This window comes from Callospermophilus lateralis, chromosome 3 (assembly GCF_048772815.1).
Source record: "Callospermophilus lateralis isolate mCalLat2 chromosome 3, mCalLat2.hap1, whole genome shotgun sequence".
Classification (NCBI taxonomy): domain Eukaryota; kingdom Metazoa; phylum Chordata; class Mammalia; order Rodentia; family Sciuridae; genus Callospermophilus; species Callospermophilus lateralis.
In genome coordinates, this window is record NC_135307.1 from 145,574,242 (window position 1) to 145,589,188 (window position 14,947).

Genomic DNA, 14,947 nt, shown 5'->3' on the forward strand with positions numbered 1-14,947 from the left:
CCTGCCTCACCATGGCTCTGAGCACTGAGGAGCTCTGCTGTTCCCCAAAGCTCTCACCCAGGTAGAATGGTTCCCATGCATGGGCCTGGACTGGCCTGCACATCGCCTCCCGGAAACAAGCTCATCTTTCTCAATAGCACTATGGGGCAAAGTGACAAGAGGGTGCTTGGATGGGAGGTGTCAAAGCTTCCCTGGCTGGAAAGCAGACCTTCTAAGCTCCCTCCATCACGGCACAGTCTGCTGGGTACCTGTCTGGCCCAACACTTTCTGCACTGGCTGCTTGACCTGGTTTCCTCCTGGCCATGAGGATGGGATAAACATTCCCAGATACAAGGACACTGTGATGGCTCCGAGCACCAGCCTTCTATCTACTTTCCTTTTAGGGAGCATGTTAGCTGTCTTCAGAGTCTAGTATGAAGGGAGGTTTGGATGTTGGTCTGTGGCAATTGTTTACAAACACAGAGGACCCCATGAGCACAACAGTGACACCATCTGCAAAACTGGACAGCAGAGAAGATCGGAAACTTGAGAGCAGATCCAAATAGTCCGAATGAGCAAAAGCGCCAGGGCAAGATGCATCCCATGAAATCTGCTCCTACTGGCCTCCATAGCCAAGGGGAGTGAGGATCCGGGGCCTCTCAGGGAGCTAAAGTCTTTTCTCCAGAGAAGACACGGAGAGAAAGACCGAGGGCAAACTCCCCACCCCATCCCAGTGATGGCAGCAGAAGGGGGGCAGGTGGACAGTTGGGGTGGGGGTCTCTTGGTGGGCTTCTATGCCCCCACCCCTGCCAGCTCGCTCCCTGCATACCACACACACAGACTTCTAGCCGCGCATCCCTTGCAGTTCTCTTCTGCACAGCAGAACCAAGTTTCCCTCCCTGAGTGCTGGCTCTGGGTGGCTGCTCAACAGCACCACTCTAAGCTGAGCCGCTGTTCTGGCCAGACCTGCTGCTGGCTGGGATGGAACAGCTGGCTTCCACGCATACACCGTGCTCAGCATACGCCCAGCCCATCGGATGACAGCCCCATCTAAGTGGCCAAGATGTGGGGGAGGTCTTGACATTCCATGGCTCCTCCTTGTTCTTAACGCCAGAGCACAACTGTGGAGGGAGCCCTGCAGTGCATGAGCTCCCAACAGACTGAGCTGCGCTTTGCATGTACTATTTCCATTCACCCTCTGATGTCTGGCTGCTGCTTACACCAGGATGTTCAAAGTACTTAAGAAAACAAGTGTCTCCCTAGTCCTCAAAACCAGAGGGGTTCAGCTGGAGAAGCTCAGGCATTGGCTGGTCGACAACCATCTGCAGGGCTCCCCGAGGCTCAGAGGCACCAACCCTGGGACTCCCAGAGCCTTTCTTGTTTTGTTTCTAACATGTGTTTTGAGCACTGAGTAGGGATCCAGGAATAGGGGCTTTGCCAGAGGAGTGTGGGCAAGTGGTTTAACCTCTCTGAGTCTCTGTTTCCTCTTCTGTACAACAGGAGTGACAACCCTGGCTGGAAAGGAATGGTAGCATGAGGCACAGAGGAAACAAATGCCAAATATCCCAACCCAGGATGGCCATTTGTGGCCCAGGCTAGGAATTGACCACTTCTCATTTGCCCATTTGATTCAAGCTGGGTCCAGATGTGCTTGGATAGAGAACATTTCTCAGGATCATTCTATAAAAGGAATCAAGACAAACTGGAGTCAGATCAAAACAGGTTAGTTCTGGGAACTGTGCCCACAGCAGTGTGAACACTGGGTGAGATTCGAGGTAGGGAAATGAGCTTAGTTATGAAAGGGCTTAGTCACTTATCCCAGCACCCTGGAACTTCTGAATAACTCTGAGAAACAGGCAGAGCCAGACTTCATGAATTCCATCTTGGAGATAAAGATACTGAGGGCCAGAGAGGTTATGAAGTTCAAGTGGAACAGAGTTACATGCCAGACCTCAATGTCTCTATCCTATGATTCTGGTTCTCATAGTCCAGAGCACATGTATCTTTTGTGAAAGTCTTGGAGTCAAGTTTTTCCTCCAGCATAAGATTCGTTCTGGAAGCTTCCTAATGAGCACTATCTACATCCATGTCGGTGTGTGACATCTGTGTTTGTTTTGGGGAAGCTAGACTGTTGGCCTTGATTCTATTGCTTTGGTCAGGTCTTTTGAACAGGGAATAAATAGGAAGCAGGTGTTTTGGGTCTCCAAATTCAGTATCTAGAGGTGACATTTTAGCACAGCAGGTAAACTGAGACCTAAGATATTTGACTTTATTTGTTCGCACTTGAAGTGTTTGGAGGGATTTGGTTTCTGACTTGCGTTGGGCAGGGAGGTGGTGGCATTTCTACAAGGGATTGGATTCTGACAAGTTTTGCTTCACAATTAACAAACCATTCTCCTTTCCACAAAGCAGAACTGACCAGGGGCCCTGTTGCCAGATTTTCACACTGAAATTTTAGAGGTGAAATTTCTCCATTTTTAAATGTTAGCATCTAATTCCAAAATGATTACAATATTACACATGCCAAACAAACACCAACAGCTTCTTCAGTCACCAGTCAGCAACCTTTGAATGAAGAGGGACCCAGGGAAGCAAGTAGATATTTTTCAGTTGCTAAGACCACAAAGAAACATAAATATATTCTGAGCTCGCCTTAGACATCGTATGGCTGCTGTGAAAAGAAAACCTACTGGAAGGTTTTTATGCTGACATCAGTCTCCAGTAAATGGGAGTCATTCAAAGATACCAGGGGAATGAATAAATGAAGGGTTAAACACCAAAGACTTTCTTCACTCAGAAAAACATTCAATCGCTGTTGAACTTCCTTGTCCCCTGTCCTATCTGCCCTGGTGTCCTGTAGGCTGTTGCCTAAAGGTCCTGGAAATGAATGGAAGTGACATTTGTCCAAGTATCCCCTATGTGTCTGCTTCGACCCAGCCTCCCACACATTTGTAAGGCTCTTGTGACAGAAGACTGTGAGGCCAGGCCCATAGCAGGATGCTGGGGCACAGCCAGAATGCTGAAAAGGGCGGCCAGGCTGGTGACAGAGCACCCACATTTTGCTGTATTCATTTTCCTTCCAAAGGCTCACAAAGCAGTGGGTGCTCCCAGCCAGCCCAGAGAGCTGATCCACCTGCAGAAGCAGCAGGCAGGATGCACACAAGGCCACTGGCAGGTGCCGAGTTGGGAATCTGCATGGTTAGATTGGAACCCCTGTAGAACAGGGCCCAATGGGACACTGAGCTTCTGACTGGAGCCCCCTGTACTGTTGCAGCAGGAGGGGAATGTCAGAGCACCGTCCTCACCTTAGACCAGTCCCCCGTCTTCCACTCATAGCAGCCTGAGTAGTCCTCACATGCCTCCTCGGCTTTCGGCCTTGTGGATGCATCGCATTTCCCTTGTGAGTTGGTGCACGTCACAGTTCGCTTCCGCGTCCCTTTACCACAGTTGGCAGAGCACTGCAAGATACCATGCGAATATTTAATCCAGACCAATTCAGTTTAAGTCCATCAACATCTAAGAAGTCCCTACTCTGTGCCAGACCTGGAGTGGGGACAGGAAGATGAAGATGCTGTTTCTATCTTCAAAAAGTACAGGGTCTTCAGTCTTAGGCACCTAGTCCCGGCTGGGACCCCCTGCTGGGTGGCTGGTGATGAGGGAGAGGCACAGGAGTCAGAAATTGCAAGAACTTGGGGTTCCCAGAAGGTCAAATGAGGGGAATGGAATTTAGTGGCCAGCATCAGCTCCAAAAGACCAAGGCATTGTGCGAGTTCAAAGGGCACATGTGTGCAGGCTCAGAGGCCGAGCAGGAGATAAGCCATGCTGTAAGGCGAGGCCCTGGCAGCATGAGATCTAAGGCCACTGGCTCCTTCTACACATGGCAAAGACCCTGATGCAGGAAAGAGAAGTAGGAGACAGACAAGAAAAGCCACAGGTGACTCTTTTGTAAAGCAGGTGTCCCTTGCTGACAGTTCTAATGGATATTTAAGTGTGGACACCAAACGTGGTAACACAAGAGTGTTCCTGGCGGTAGCTTGCTTATTTCCTGGGAGACAGTGTGGGGAGGGCCTGAGGGTGATGGGTGATATGCAAGCCTTCAGCTCAAGACTGCCCCCATTTCCTCCAGCAGAAAGGAGTGAGGACAAGATGTCAGGGTGTGGAGGGGGGAGCAGCTCTGGGATGAGCCTGCAGCCTGCTCCTGGCATGCTCCACTATGGGGCGGGTGGTGCACTGGCTGGCAATAGCACTTATGGCTCTCCACAAATAAAGTGGAAGGAAGTCCCAGCAGAGTTGACCTGTCACCTTGGGGAGACATAACTGCCAAGTATGATGAGGTGGTCGGCAAGCAGAGGGGACGTAGTCTGCAGACCAGGGAGCTATCCCTCCGATTTTCTGTGTGTGGACCAGAGGTAGTCTCCCTGAAAAGCCCTGTCCCCACTATGAATGCAGACACCCAACTCAGGGAGATGGTGGGCTTCAGGCTGGATTCTGCTAAAGAAACTTCATACTTGTTCAGTTTGCCAAGGCTACCACAGCAACTTTCTTAAGCGACAACTTTTAAAAAGTTCCACTGCGTCTGCTAACATATAAGTACGTGAAGAGCAGACATTATTCTTGATATTTCTGTTATTAGTATTTATTCTACAATATTACCTACCTTTTTGTTAAGAATTTAATATAGCGCTTGCTTGCTCTCGCATGCACGCGCTCGCTCGCTCTCTCTCTCTCTCTCTCTCTCTGAAGCTACCATGGGGTTTTGAAAGTAATTTAGACTGGCTTGTTTTAGAACGATATACAAGCTTCAGAACTGGCTGGGCTGTCACCTGGGGGAGCTGGCAGAACACACACACTTGGATCGGTGTTGGGGAGAAGCACTGGTTTAAAGGGACCTCTGGTGTAAGGAGCCAGGCTGGTTTTGCACACATGACCTCTTGGGCCAGGAGGGCTGCCTCAGGGAGCCCTGGGCCACTGCAGTGAAGGACTAGCCCCTGTTTCTCTGTGTGACAATGTTTTCTGACTATTTCAGCAACTCTGTCCTCACCATTTGACACATGGGCTCCCCTGGCCCCAGTGTCCACATGACTTGCTTCTTGGCAACTAATAGGCCACTCACCATTCCTGCCCCTTCAGTCCTGCAGCTTCTTACTCTGTTTCTTGCCCCTTTACCTTGAATTTCAAGCACTGAGTGTCCAAACAATTTCTCTAGCAAACCTGGCTTTGGCCCCTTAGTCTGACTAATATCCCACTCCCTGGGGGCCTCTGGCCTGGTGGAAGGACAGTGCCGTGGGTTGATGCCACCTCTAAAGGGACCTAGGGGGGTGAAGCTCAGCCTCTCTTTCTGCTTCCCATTGAGGATGGAGCCTAGAAACTGAAGATAGGAGGAATCCATTTATTACCTCTGGCATCCTTCTGCAAATCTGATTCTCCAAATGAAGATGGGAAGGAGCTGGGGGAGGGAGTATTTAGTAAGGGTGATCAATGAAGCTGGTTGAATAAGAGCCATCATGTCAATAAAAACTCTCCCACAAGAAATGAAAGCCAGCTTCTGGCCAGGGCTGGAGGGGCTTCACCCCACAGTGAAGGGGCAGAAATACAAGCATCATAAGGAACTTGTGGAGGAAGGATGTGGTTTCATGTCACATGTTAAGAAAGCAGCATTTTGCTTGCATGGGGCTGGGCCAGAATGAGATGGATTGGTACAGATACTAGTGCAGGATTAGGATGGGGCATTAATGTAGAGATGATCATAAAGAAATTCCTTTAAGCCTTGCTCTAGTTGTCTCACCTTTCCCAGATATGGTGGTCTTCAATGCTTTAATAACTGATAACTCCAGGCTTGGTTCTTTTGGTAAAGAGGCCTTTTTCCCCACATAAGAGTCTGAGTGGAAGATTTATTTTAATCTTATCAATCAGATTAAAGCATAAATCTTGCTTGAATTAGGAGCTGGGTGGTCAAAGCCCTAAGGCTCATCTGGGGTTGGGGAAAGGAACTGTGGCTGTGTGCTTGTCTCCATCCTGGCAGCAAATATGAAAAAAAAAATTTCCAGTCAGGCATGGTGGCTCACACCTATAATCCTAGTTGCTTGAGAGGCTGAGGCAGGAGGATTGCAAGTTTGAGGCCAACCTGGGCGACTTAGCAAGATCCTATCTCAGAATTCTGAAAAGGGTTGGGAATGTAGGTCAGTGGTAGAATATAATCCCCAATAGGGCCAACAAAGGAAATTTTTCTTGATGTTAACTTTACAAACCTAAGTATATATAAAGAAAAAAAATTAAGCTCTTTTTCCTAAAATATTATAAAGTAGGGGTTAAGGGCAAAGGTCTTTAAATGAGTATATTTCAAGATTGGCCTGAAGATTTAACTCAGTTTTAGAGCAGCCAATGGTAGACTTCTCCTTCATTAAAAATGGGCTGAATACTTTTTTATTCAAAATAAATTCCGACTGTTTGGCAATCAAAGGAACTTTAAAAATATTTTCCACACTGAAGACTGTCTTGGATCTAGCCTCTTTGAATTTCATAGACCACTTTTAGTGGAAGACCTGAGGGAAGGTTGCCCTTTATTTAGCTATTTTTTGTTTGTTTTACAGCCAAACAATCAAAAGCATTAAGGCAAAGTCAATGCAAAGCTTTGGAAGATGACATCCTTAAAGATAAAATGGAATTTCCAGGACCAACTTTCAAAGTGAAAACTTAAGACTTAATTGACCTCTTTCCAAAATGTTTTATGGCGTGAGATTTGTAACTCCAACTTGCATACCAAAAGCTGTCCCTCCCAGCATCTAACTCTCACAATCTACAAAACTGCTGTGGCATGAAAGGAAAGTCTTTGAAACCAGCTTCCCAACTTGACCACACTGGAGCTCAAACACGCCCAAAGGAGAATTAAAAGGTCAATTGGGGTGTGTGTGTGTGTGTGTGTGTGTGTGTGTGTGTGTGTGTCTATTTATTTATCTTTAGGTGGGAATTGTCATAAGAAATGAAACAAATAGTACTTTCACTGTGACGCCATGTGCATCATCACAAACATGTTATCCATGTTTCCTTGAAGCCATGTTGTTATCTCAAATGGAATTTAAGAATATATGGGCCAGAACACAGCTTTGAGCTCCTCCGGAGCAGACAAAGACCATGACACATGGAGATGTATCACAAACACCATGAAGAGAAAAGTACCATACTACATCCTGTGGACGAGGCCTAGAGGCTCTTGTGGTGGTTTCAGTCCCAGCCACAAGTGCAGTCACTCACCTGTGACCACTCCGATGCCTCCCAGATGGACAGGCAGTCCTGGCCTTCGCAGCTCTGCACTGGTGTTGGTCGGGGGCTTGGGCAGTAGAGGGGCCGTGTGGTGACATGTGTGCCATTCTGTAGCTGGAATACACAGGTCACCTCCCGATGCTGGATGCCCTTCTCACAGGTGGCTGAGCAGGGGCTCCATGGGCCTGCCACCCACCTGAGCAGGGGAAAAAAGACAGGGAGTGTTATGGTTTGGATGTGAGGTGTCCCCTGAAAGCTCATGAGAGACAGTGCAAGAAGGTTCAGAGGAGAAATGCTGGGGTTGTGAGAGTCTTAACCCAATCAGTGAATTAATACCCTGATAGATGTTCTGCCTCATCTTGAGCCCCAGGAATGGAGCTGGCCTTCTCTGGACTACGACTTCTGAAACTGTGAGCCCCTGAATAAACCTTTCCTGCTTCTCAGTTGTTCAGTCAGGTCCTTCAATCATAGCAGTGAGAAAGCTGACAAAACAGGGAATGAGTAGGAGAGAGAGGCTATCTCCCCCCACACCATGGAGAGCCTTTCAGAAGGATCATGGAACATGTTTTATTCAATGGGGTGTAAGTGGGCAAGCACTGGCCACAAAGCTCCTGCTTTGAATGTAGTCATTAAGTTTGGCTCTGATTCTTTTTCTTGCCCTCTGCCATGACAACATGACACTATTCTAAGACACTGTGATGTTGGGAATGTTTGTCACTGCAGTACTTGTTAACTGATACAATCTTTGACAAAGGACTTTTCAGTCTCTCTGCATGAATCCACCAGAACAAGGTTCTCACTGCCTTAGGGACTGTGGAACCTCCAAAGTGGGTCTTTGAGGATGCCATCTTGAGGATGGCAGCTGGTAGGCCATAGGGAAGGTGACTACTGAGTCAGAACTTTAAAGCATTCTTCTAAAACTTCATCCATCTGCCCAATGCTTCAATGATCTGGGGTCTATACCTCTGTCAGCTTCAGGGTGTTGAAAAACTGACCAGTTTGGGCATTTCTTTGGGGGACATTAAAGGACTCTCTCCTTCTTGGTCCTCTGATGAGCTGTTAAGCTTTGCCCACTCTCTAGTCCTTCCTCAAATACTTCTAGCTCCTGGGAGCTCAGCACTTGACAAGAGTGCCTGGAACCACAGATGGCGAGTATGGACAGGTATTCATTCCATTCCTGTTCATCAGAAAAAATAGTCTGGTTCCACCAGAAACAAAACCTGATCATGCCATGCCATCACACTGTGCCACTGTACCCTTTAGAAAGAGCTGAGCATCTTCTGGGGCCTTTGGATGGGCACTGGGTGGTGCCAACTGGCCCTTCCTCTCCAGTTCCAGCTCTTGAAGTTCCTCGGACCCACCAGTAAGTGGGAGGGACAGCGACAACAGTGCCTACTGTGGGGTGTGGTGGTGAGTAAAAGTGACATACTGCCATAAACTGCACGTGGCACACATCAGCCCCAGACCGTTAGTGAGGATTGCTGCCACTGTCTCCCGGGTAGGCGATGGTGAACTCCCAGGGCAGCACACGAGTCTGCTATCTCAACACAAAAAGAATTGAAGCGACTCCTACACCTTTCTCCTTGTTCTGGTCTTCAGATTAAGATGCATTCTCAATCTCTCCATCCTAATTGTAATTTTCTAATCAGTCGCTGCTGTTTTAAAATGAACAGAATGGCCCAGGTTTGGTCTGACAGCACCAGGAGAGGAGATGACCTCTTTACATGGAGATGCTGTCTTTATCAATGCCACCCACCTTTGCCCTATTTCTGTTTCTAAGCAGCCAGGTTACCCCTGTTACCTCTATCCCACCTGCCTACTTACTTTTGCATCTCATAACCACCCTCGCACCTCCCCAGTCAGATCACTTTTGTCTTACACGTTTGTAGTTGAATTTTGAGAATATAAACGTCAGGCTTCAAAGTGAGACTTGGGTGCTATTGTGTTGACTCTAAGTGTAAAAGAAGCTTTGAATTTGCTCCTGTCATCTGCATGTCCTGGGCTTCCTAGGATAAGCCTTAGAAGTAGGATCTTTATGTCCTACCCATGGGAATGTCACCTGCCCTGGGAGTGCAAACCGCTGGCCACAGGATGCACTTCCATGGCTGGGCACATGGCCAGGGCCTGTGCTGTAGTGAATGTGGGCAGTGACTCCCCGTCACAAGCAGGTCACATCTGGGACACACAGGGTGATGGAGGAATTGCTGGGTGAGGCTTAGCAGCCCTCCCTTGGATACCTCCTATACCTTCTGCCCCATCAGTGACTCGGATAATCACGTCTGAGGGGAAAGAGAGTCCAAGAGGAAAGCGGAAGGAAGGAAGGGAATGTTGATGCTGGTTACGGCACGGGCAGACTTTGAAGATGGTATGCTAAGGGAAATAAGCCAAGTGACACGATTCCACCCACACAAATTCGATGTGACCAAAGAACAAATGCCACATGATTCCACCCATTCAAGGAGCCTGGAGAGAGAAAAAGTGGAAAAAATGGTGGGTGCCAGGGGCTGGGTGGGGTGAGGAGGGTTTTCTGTTTAATGGGTGCAGCATTTTAGTTTAGAGAGATAAAAGAAATTCTGGAGGTGGACAGTGGTGATGGCTGCATAGTATATGCCTACAGTCTACACCTCAGTGCCGTAGACTTAAAAATGGTTAAGGTATTAACTTTAGTTATCTGCATTTTATCACAATTAAAAAGAAACAGGTAACTGCAACGAGCGGCTAGAAGTGGGTTGTAAGTGGGGGAAAAGCAAACAAGGGAAGTGTTTCCCATGTCCCAGGCAGCCAAAGACAAAAAGCAAGAGGAGACCAGTTTCTAGCTGCGTGCAGCAACTGGTACCCACAGTGCTTCTGCTGATGGTGCCCTTCGCACCTGAGATACAGGAGGGTCACACTGGTGCTTGCACAGACATTCTGCAGTTTACTTAGCTGTTTTTCAGCTAGACTTTTTTGGCTCCTGTTCTCGACAAATACCCCATAGAGGCTTGGGAAGAAAATGGCTCTGTAAACTGCCCCACCCTTATCTTTTATATTTTATTTTTTTCTTTTTTGGTGGCTGAAAGAAACCATTTCACCTGAATGGTTGTGGGAGCCCCGTTTACAACTCTTGCACAACATCACTCAACTGAACAAAATTTCACTCATTCCAAATCCTGCAATTAAAGAAAGGGATCGGAGTTTCATAAAGCAATTATATTATAATTACAACTTAAATCTCATTGTTTTCACCTGTGTCTCCTAAAACCTTTAATGGCATCATTTACTAGACAAGTTTGAATTAGCAAGTTTGAAACTGTAATTCTTTAGGAAGGCATGGTTAACACTTCTCTAATTTGGGCTCTCTTTCCATATCACTCTAAAATTAGAATGGAATCTCCCCCCTTTCTGTCCAAGTGACTCGGTTCCTGTGCCTAACAGGGTGAGTGTCCCTATCCAAACTGCTGGAACCAGAAGTAGTTCAGATTCCTGATTGTTTGGGATTTTGGAATATTTGCATATAAATCACGAGATGTCTTAGATATTGGATCCAGGTCCAAACATAAAATTCAGTTGTTTCCCATACACCTCATTCACACAGCCTGAAGGTAATTTTATACAATATTTCGAGTGTAGCTGGTTTTGACTTATACCCATCACATGAGATCAGGTATAAAAGTTTCCACTGTGGCATCATGTTGATTCGCAAAAAGTTTTGGATTCTGCACAGCATTTTGGATTTCAGATTTATGGAGCAGGGATTCTGAGCTTGTATTTTGAGTTATAAAATGCTAATGAGATATATTGGATAGTTCAGTGACCTTTGAGACACTATCTTCTCTATTTTTTCCCTGCTTAAAAAATTGCCACAAACTTAATGGCTCAAAACAAAATTGATTTATTATCTTACAATTCTAGAGATCAGAAGTCTGACTCAGATCTTGCTGGTTTAAAATCAAGGTATTCAGAAAGATTCTGGAGCTCAAAAATGAATTCAGCAAAGAAGCAGGATATAAAATTAATATCCACAAATCAATTGTGTTCCTATATACCAATGATGAATCACTTGAAAGAGAAATTAGGAAATTATCCCATTCACAATAGCCTCAAAAAAAAAAGGGGGAATAAATCTAACAAAAGAGATGAAAGACCTCTACAATGAAAACTATAGAACACTAAAGAAAGAAATTAAAGAAGATCTTAGAAGATGGAAAGATCTCCCATGTTCTTGGATAGGCAGAATTAATATTGTCAAAATGGCCATATTATCAAAACAGCTAAATAGATTTAATGCAATTTTTCTATTAAAATTCCAATAATATTCTTCATAGAAATAGAAAAAGCAGTCATGAAATTCACCTGGACAAATAAGAGATCCAGAATAGCCAAAGCAATTCTTAGTGAGAAAAGTGAAGTAGGAGGCATCACAACACTAGACCTCAAATGATACTACAGAGCTATAGTAATATAGCCAGCATGGTATTGGCACCAAAACAGACATGAAGACCACTGGAAGAGAACAGAAGACACAGAGGCAAACCAATACACACACAGTTATCTCTTGTTAGACAAAGGTGCCATAAGCATATATTGGAGAAAAGATAGCCTCTTCAACAAATGGTGCTGGGAAAACCAGAAATCCATATGTATTAGAATGAAATTGAACCCATATCTCTCCACCCTGCACAAAATTAAACTCCAAGTGGATCAAGGACATAGGCATTAGACTAGAGATCTTGAACTTACTGGAAGAAAATGTAGGAGCAACTATCCATCGTGTTGACTTAGTAATTGATTCCCTCAGCAAGACTTGTAAAATCAAGAATCAATAAATGGGATGGTATCAAACCAAAAAGCTTCTTCACAACAAAGGAAATGATCAAGAACATAAACAGAGAGCCTACAGAATGGGAGAAGATCTTTGCCATCTGCACCTCAGGGAATTAATCTCCAGGATATACAAAGAACTAAAATAACTTAACACCAAAAAAAAAAAAAACTAAAACCAAAACCAAAAAAACCCAAACAATAAATGGGCAAAGGAACTAAATAGGTATTTCACAGAAGAAAAAATACAAATGACCAACAAATATATAAAAAAAATGTTCAACATCTCTAGCAGTTAAAGAAATGCAAATTAAAACTACACTGAGATTTATCTCACTCTAGTCAGAATGGTAATTATCAAGATTACAAGTAACAATAAATGTTGGTGAAGATGTGGGGAAAAAGATATACTTATACATTGCTGGTGGGACAGCATATTGATGCAGTTGGAAAGCAGTAGGGAGATTCCTCAGAAAACTTGAAATGGAACCACCATTTGACCCAGGTATCTCATTCCTCAGCATATACCTAAAGGACTTAAAATCAGCATACCATGGTGATGCAGCCACATTAATGTTTATAGCAGCTCAATTCATAATAGCAAAGCTATGTAACAAACACAGGTGCCCTTCAACAAGGGATAACGAAAATGTTATATATATATATATTCACAATGAAATATTACTCAACCATAAAGAAGAATGAAATTAAGACATTTTCTGGTAAATGGATGGAACTGGAGACCATCATGCTAAGTGAAATAAGCAATCCCCCCCCCAAAAAAAAAAACAAAGGCAAATGTTCTCTCTGATATGAAGATGCTAACACACAATAAGGGGGTGGAGGGAAGAACAGAAGTTCATTGGATTAGATAAAGGGAAATGGTGGGAAGGGAGGAGGGATGTGAATAGGAAAGGTGGCAGAATGAATTGGACATAACTTTTCTATGTTCATACATGCATACACAACCACTGAAACTCTACATCATGTACAACTACAAGAATGGGATCCTAGTTAGAATAAGCTATACTCCATGTATGGATAATATATCAAAATACTCTGTACTGTCATGTGTATCTAAAAAGAACAAATAAAAAATTAAAAAAATAAAATAAAATCAAGATGTTGGGGCAAATGCTAGCTCCTTCTAGAGACCCCAGGGAGGAACCTCTTTCCTCCTGCCTTTTCTAACTTTTATACTTGGCCTTCATTTCTTGGCTTGGGTCTCCTTCTTCCAACTTCAGTTTCAACAGTGACAGGTTGAGTCTTTCTTCATAACTCCAACCTTCTCTTCTACCTTCATTTTCTGCTTTCAAGGACCCCTGTGATTATACTGAATCCACTTAGGTAATCCAGAATAATCTCCTTGGAGGCCAGTTGATTGGCCACCTGTATTCATTTGCTAAGGCTACCAGAAAAAGTGTCACAAACTAGGTGGCTTAAACCAAGAAAAATATATTCTTCATAGTTCTAGAGGCCAGAAGTCCAAATCTATCTGTCATCAGGATCGGATCTTTCTGATGGAGAATCTATTCTGTATCTATTGCCTTGGGTCTTGTTAAGGGCCCACGATCCTTAGCATTTCTTGGTTTGCAGAAACATGGGTGTCTGTCTTCATGTTCACATGTGTTACTCCTGGGTGTCTGTGTCCTTCATGGCCATCTTCTTACAAGGACACCAATCATATTGGATTAAGGGCCCGACTCTATTTAGCATGAGCTCTTCTTTATGAATTCCATCTGTAATGACCTTATTTTCAAATAAGATGACAATATGAGATCCTGGGGGCTAGACTTTAACATCTCTCTTTTGGAAGTTACAATTCAACATTAATCCCATCTTCAAACATAATTCCCCTTTGCCATATAACCTAACATTTTCACATGTCCTAGGGATTAGGATATGGACATCTTTGGGACCATTAGGCTACTACCACAGACCCATCACAACCAGGGTAATGAGAAATTGCAGCTTCTATTCAAAATTTACTTTTTATTCACTTCTTGATTTGGCTGTGATTTAAACTACATAAAGGCCTTGGGAGGTCTCCTGAGATGTGACTTGGCTGTTGCCAAGAAATATTGACAGGAGTCACCTTCTTTTTTTTTTTTTAATATATATATTTTTAGTTGTAGATGGACAAAACACCTTTATTTTATTTATTTATTTTATGTAGTGCTGAGGATTGAACCCGGTGCCTCAAACTTGTGAGGCAAGCACTCTGCCACTGACCCACAATCCCAGCCCAGGGGTCACATTCTTATGACATAGTTCTTTTATGTTGAAAATATAGTGACTCTCAAATGTCTAGACAACTGAAAAGAGGATACTGTTAGTCACTTATTTTCAACAATCTTTTTTCAACTAATAGTATTAAACCTTAAGAGAGTGTGAGATGTTATACTTCAACACAATCTGAGCTCACAAGTGGTCTATCTGTGGGATCTGTGTGGACTTTACCCATCCCCAAAGTGGGTGAAAAGGCAGGATCTGGCTCCGGCTTCACACCTAACTGGTGCCAATATCTGTGCTAGGAATGTTCTGATGTTCACTCAATTAATCAAAGTAAGGACGCAAGATGCCTATATGTGATTCTCTGGGTATCTGTTACAGAGACTGGTAAATTCTAGGCACAGCATCAAATGGGCCTCACATGAGATATCACAGCATAAAAAAAAAATAAAGTCAACAGCCCTAGAAGGTTGCAGGGCAAGTCACAGAATAGTCACTGGGCCCTGGCACATAGTGTGTACCTCACAGTGAGTCCTGACCACTGGGCCTCTAAGTTAGTGTCCCCACCTTCACAAACCCCAGTTAAGTGCTGCCTTTAGAAGAGGGGGACACACAAGTGATGATTTCTTTACCATCTGATGAGTGCTGCAGAGGAAACGGAGCTTGAGTTGGGTCC

At 44.6% G+C, this 14,947-nt stretch overlaps 1 protein-coding gene across 2 annotated transcripts in view; it reads right to left on the reverse strand.

Moving 5' to 3' along the window:
* The window catches only part of Adamts17 (ADAM metallopeptidase with thrombospondin type 1 motif 17), a 347,197-nt gene that overhangs the window by 11,226 nt on the left and 321,024 nt on the right, over window positions 1-14,947 (reverse strand). For both annotated transcript variants that reach the window (XM_076848849.2, XM_076848848.2), the window contains 2 exons: window positions 7,231-7,435; window positions 3,285-3,437 (listed from right to left, as the gene is read on the reverse strand). In XM_076848849.2, coding sequence (XP_076704964.1) covers window positions 3,285-3,437; window positions 7,231-7,435 — 358 coding nt within the window. The remainder of the gene's footprint in view (window positions 1-3,284; window positions 3,438-7,230; window positions 7,436-14,947) is intronic.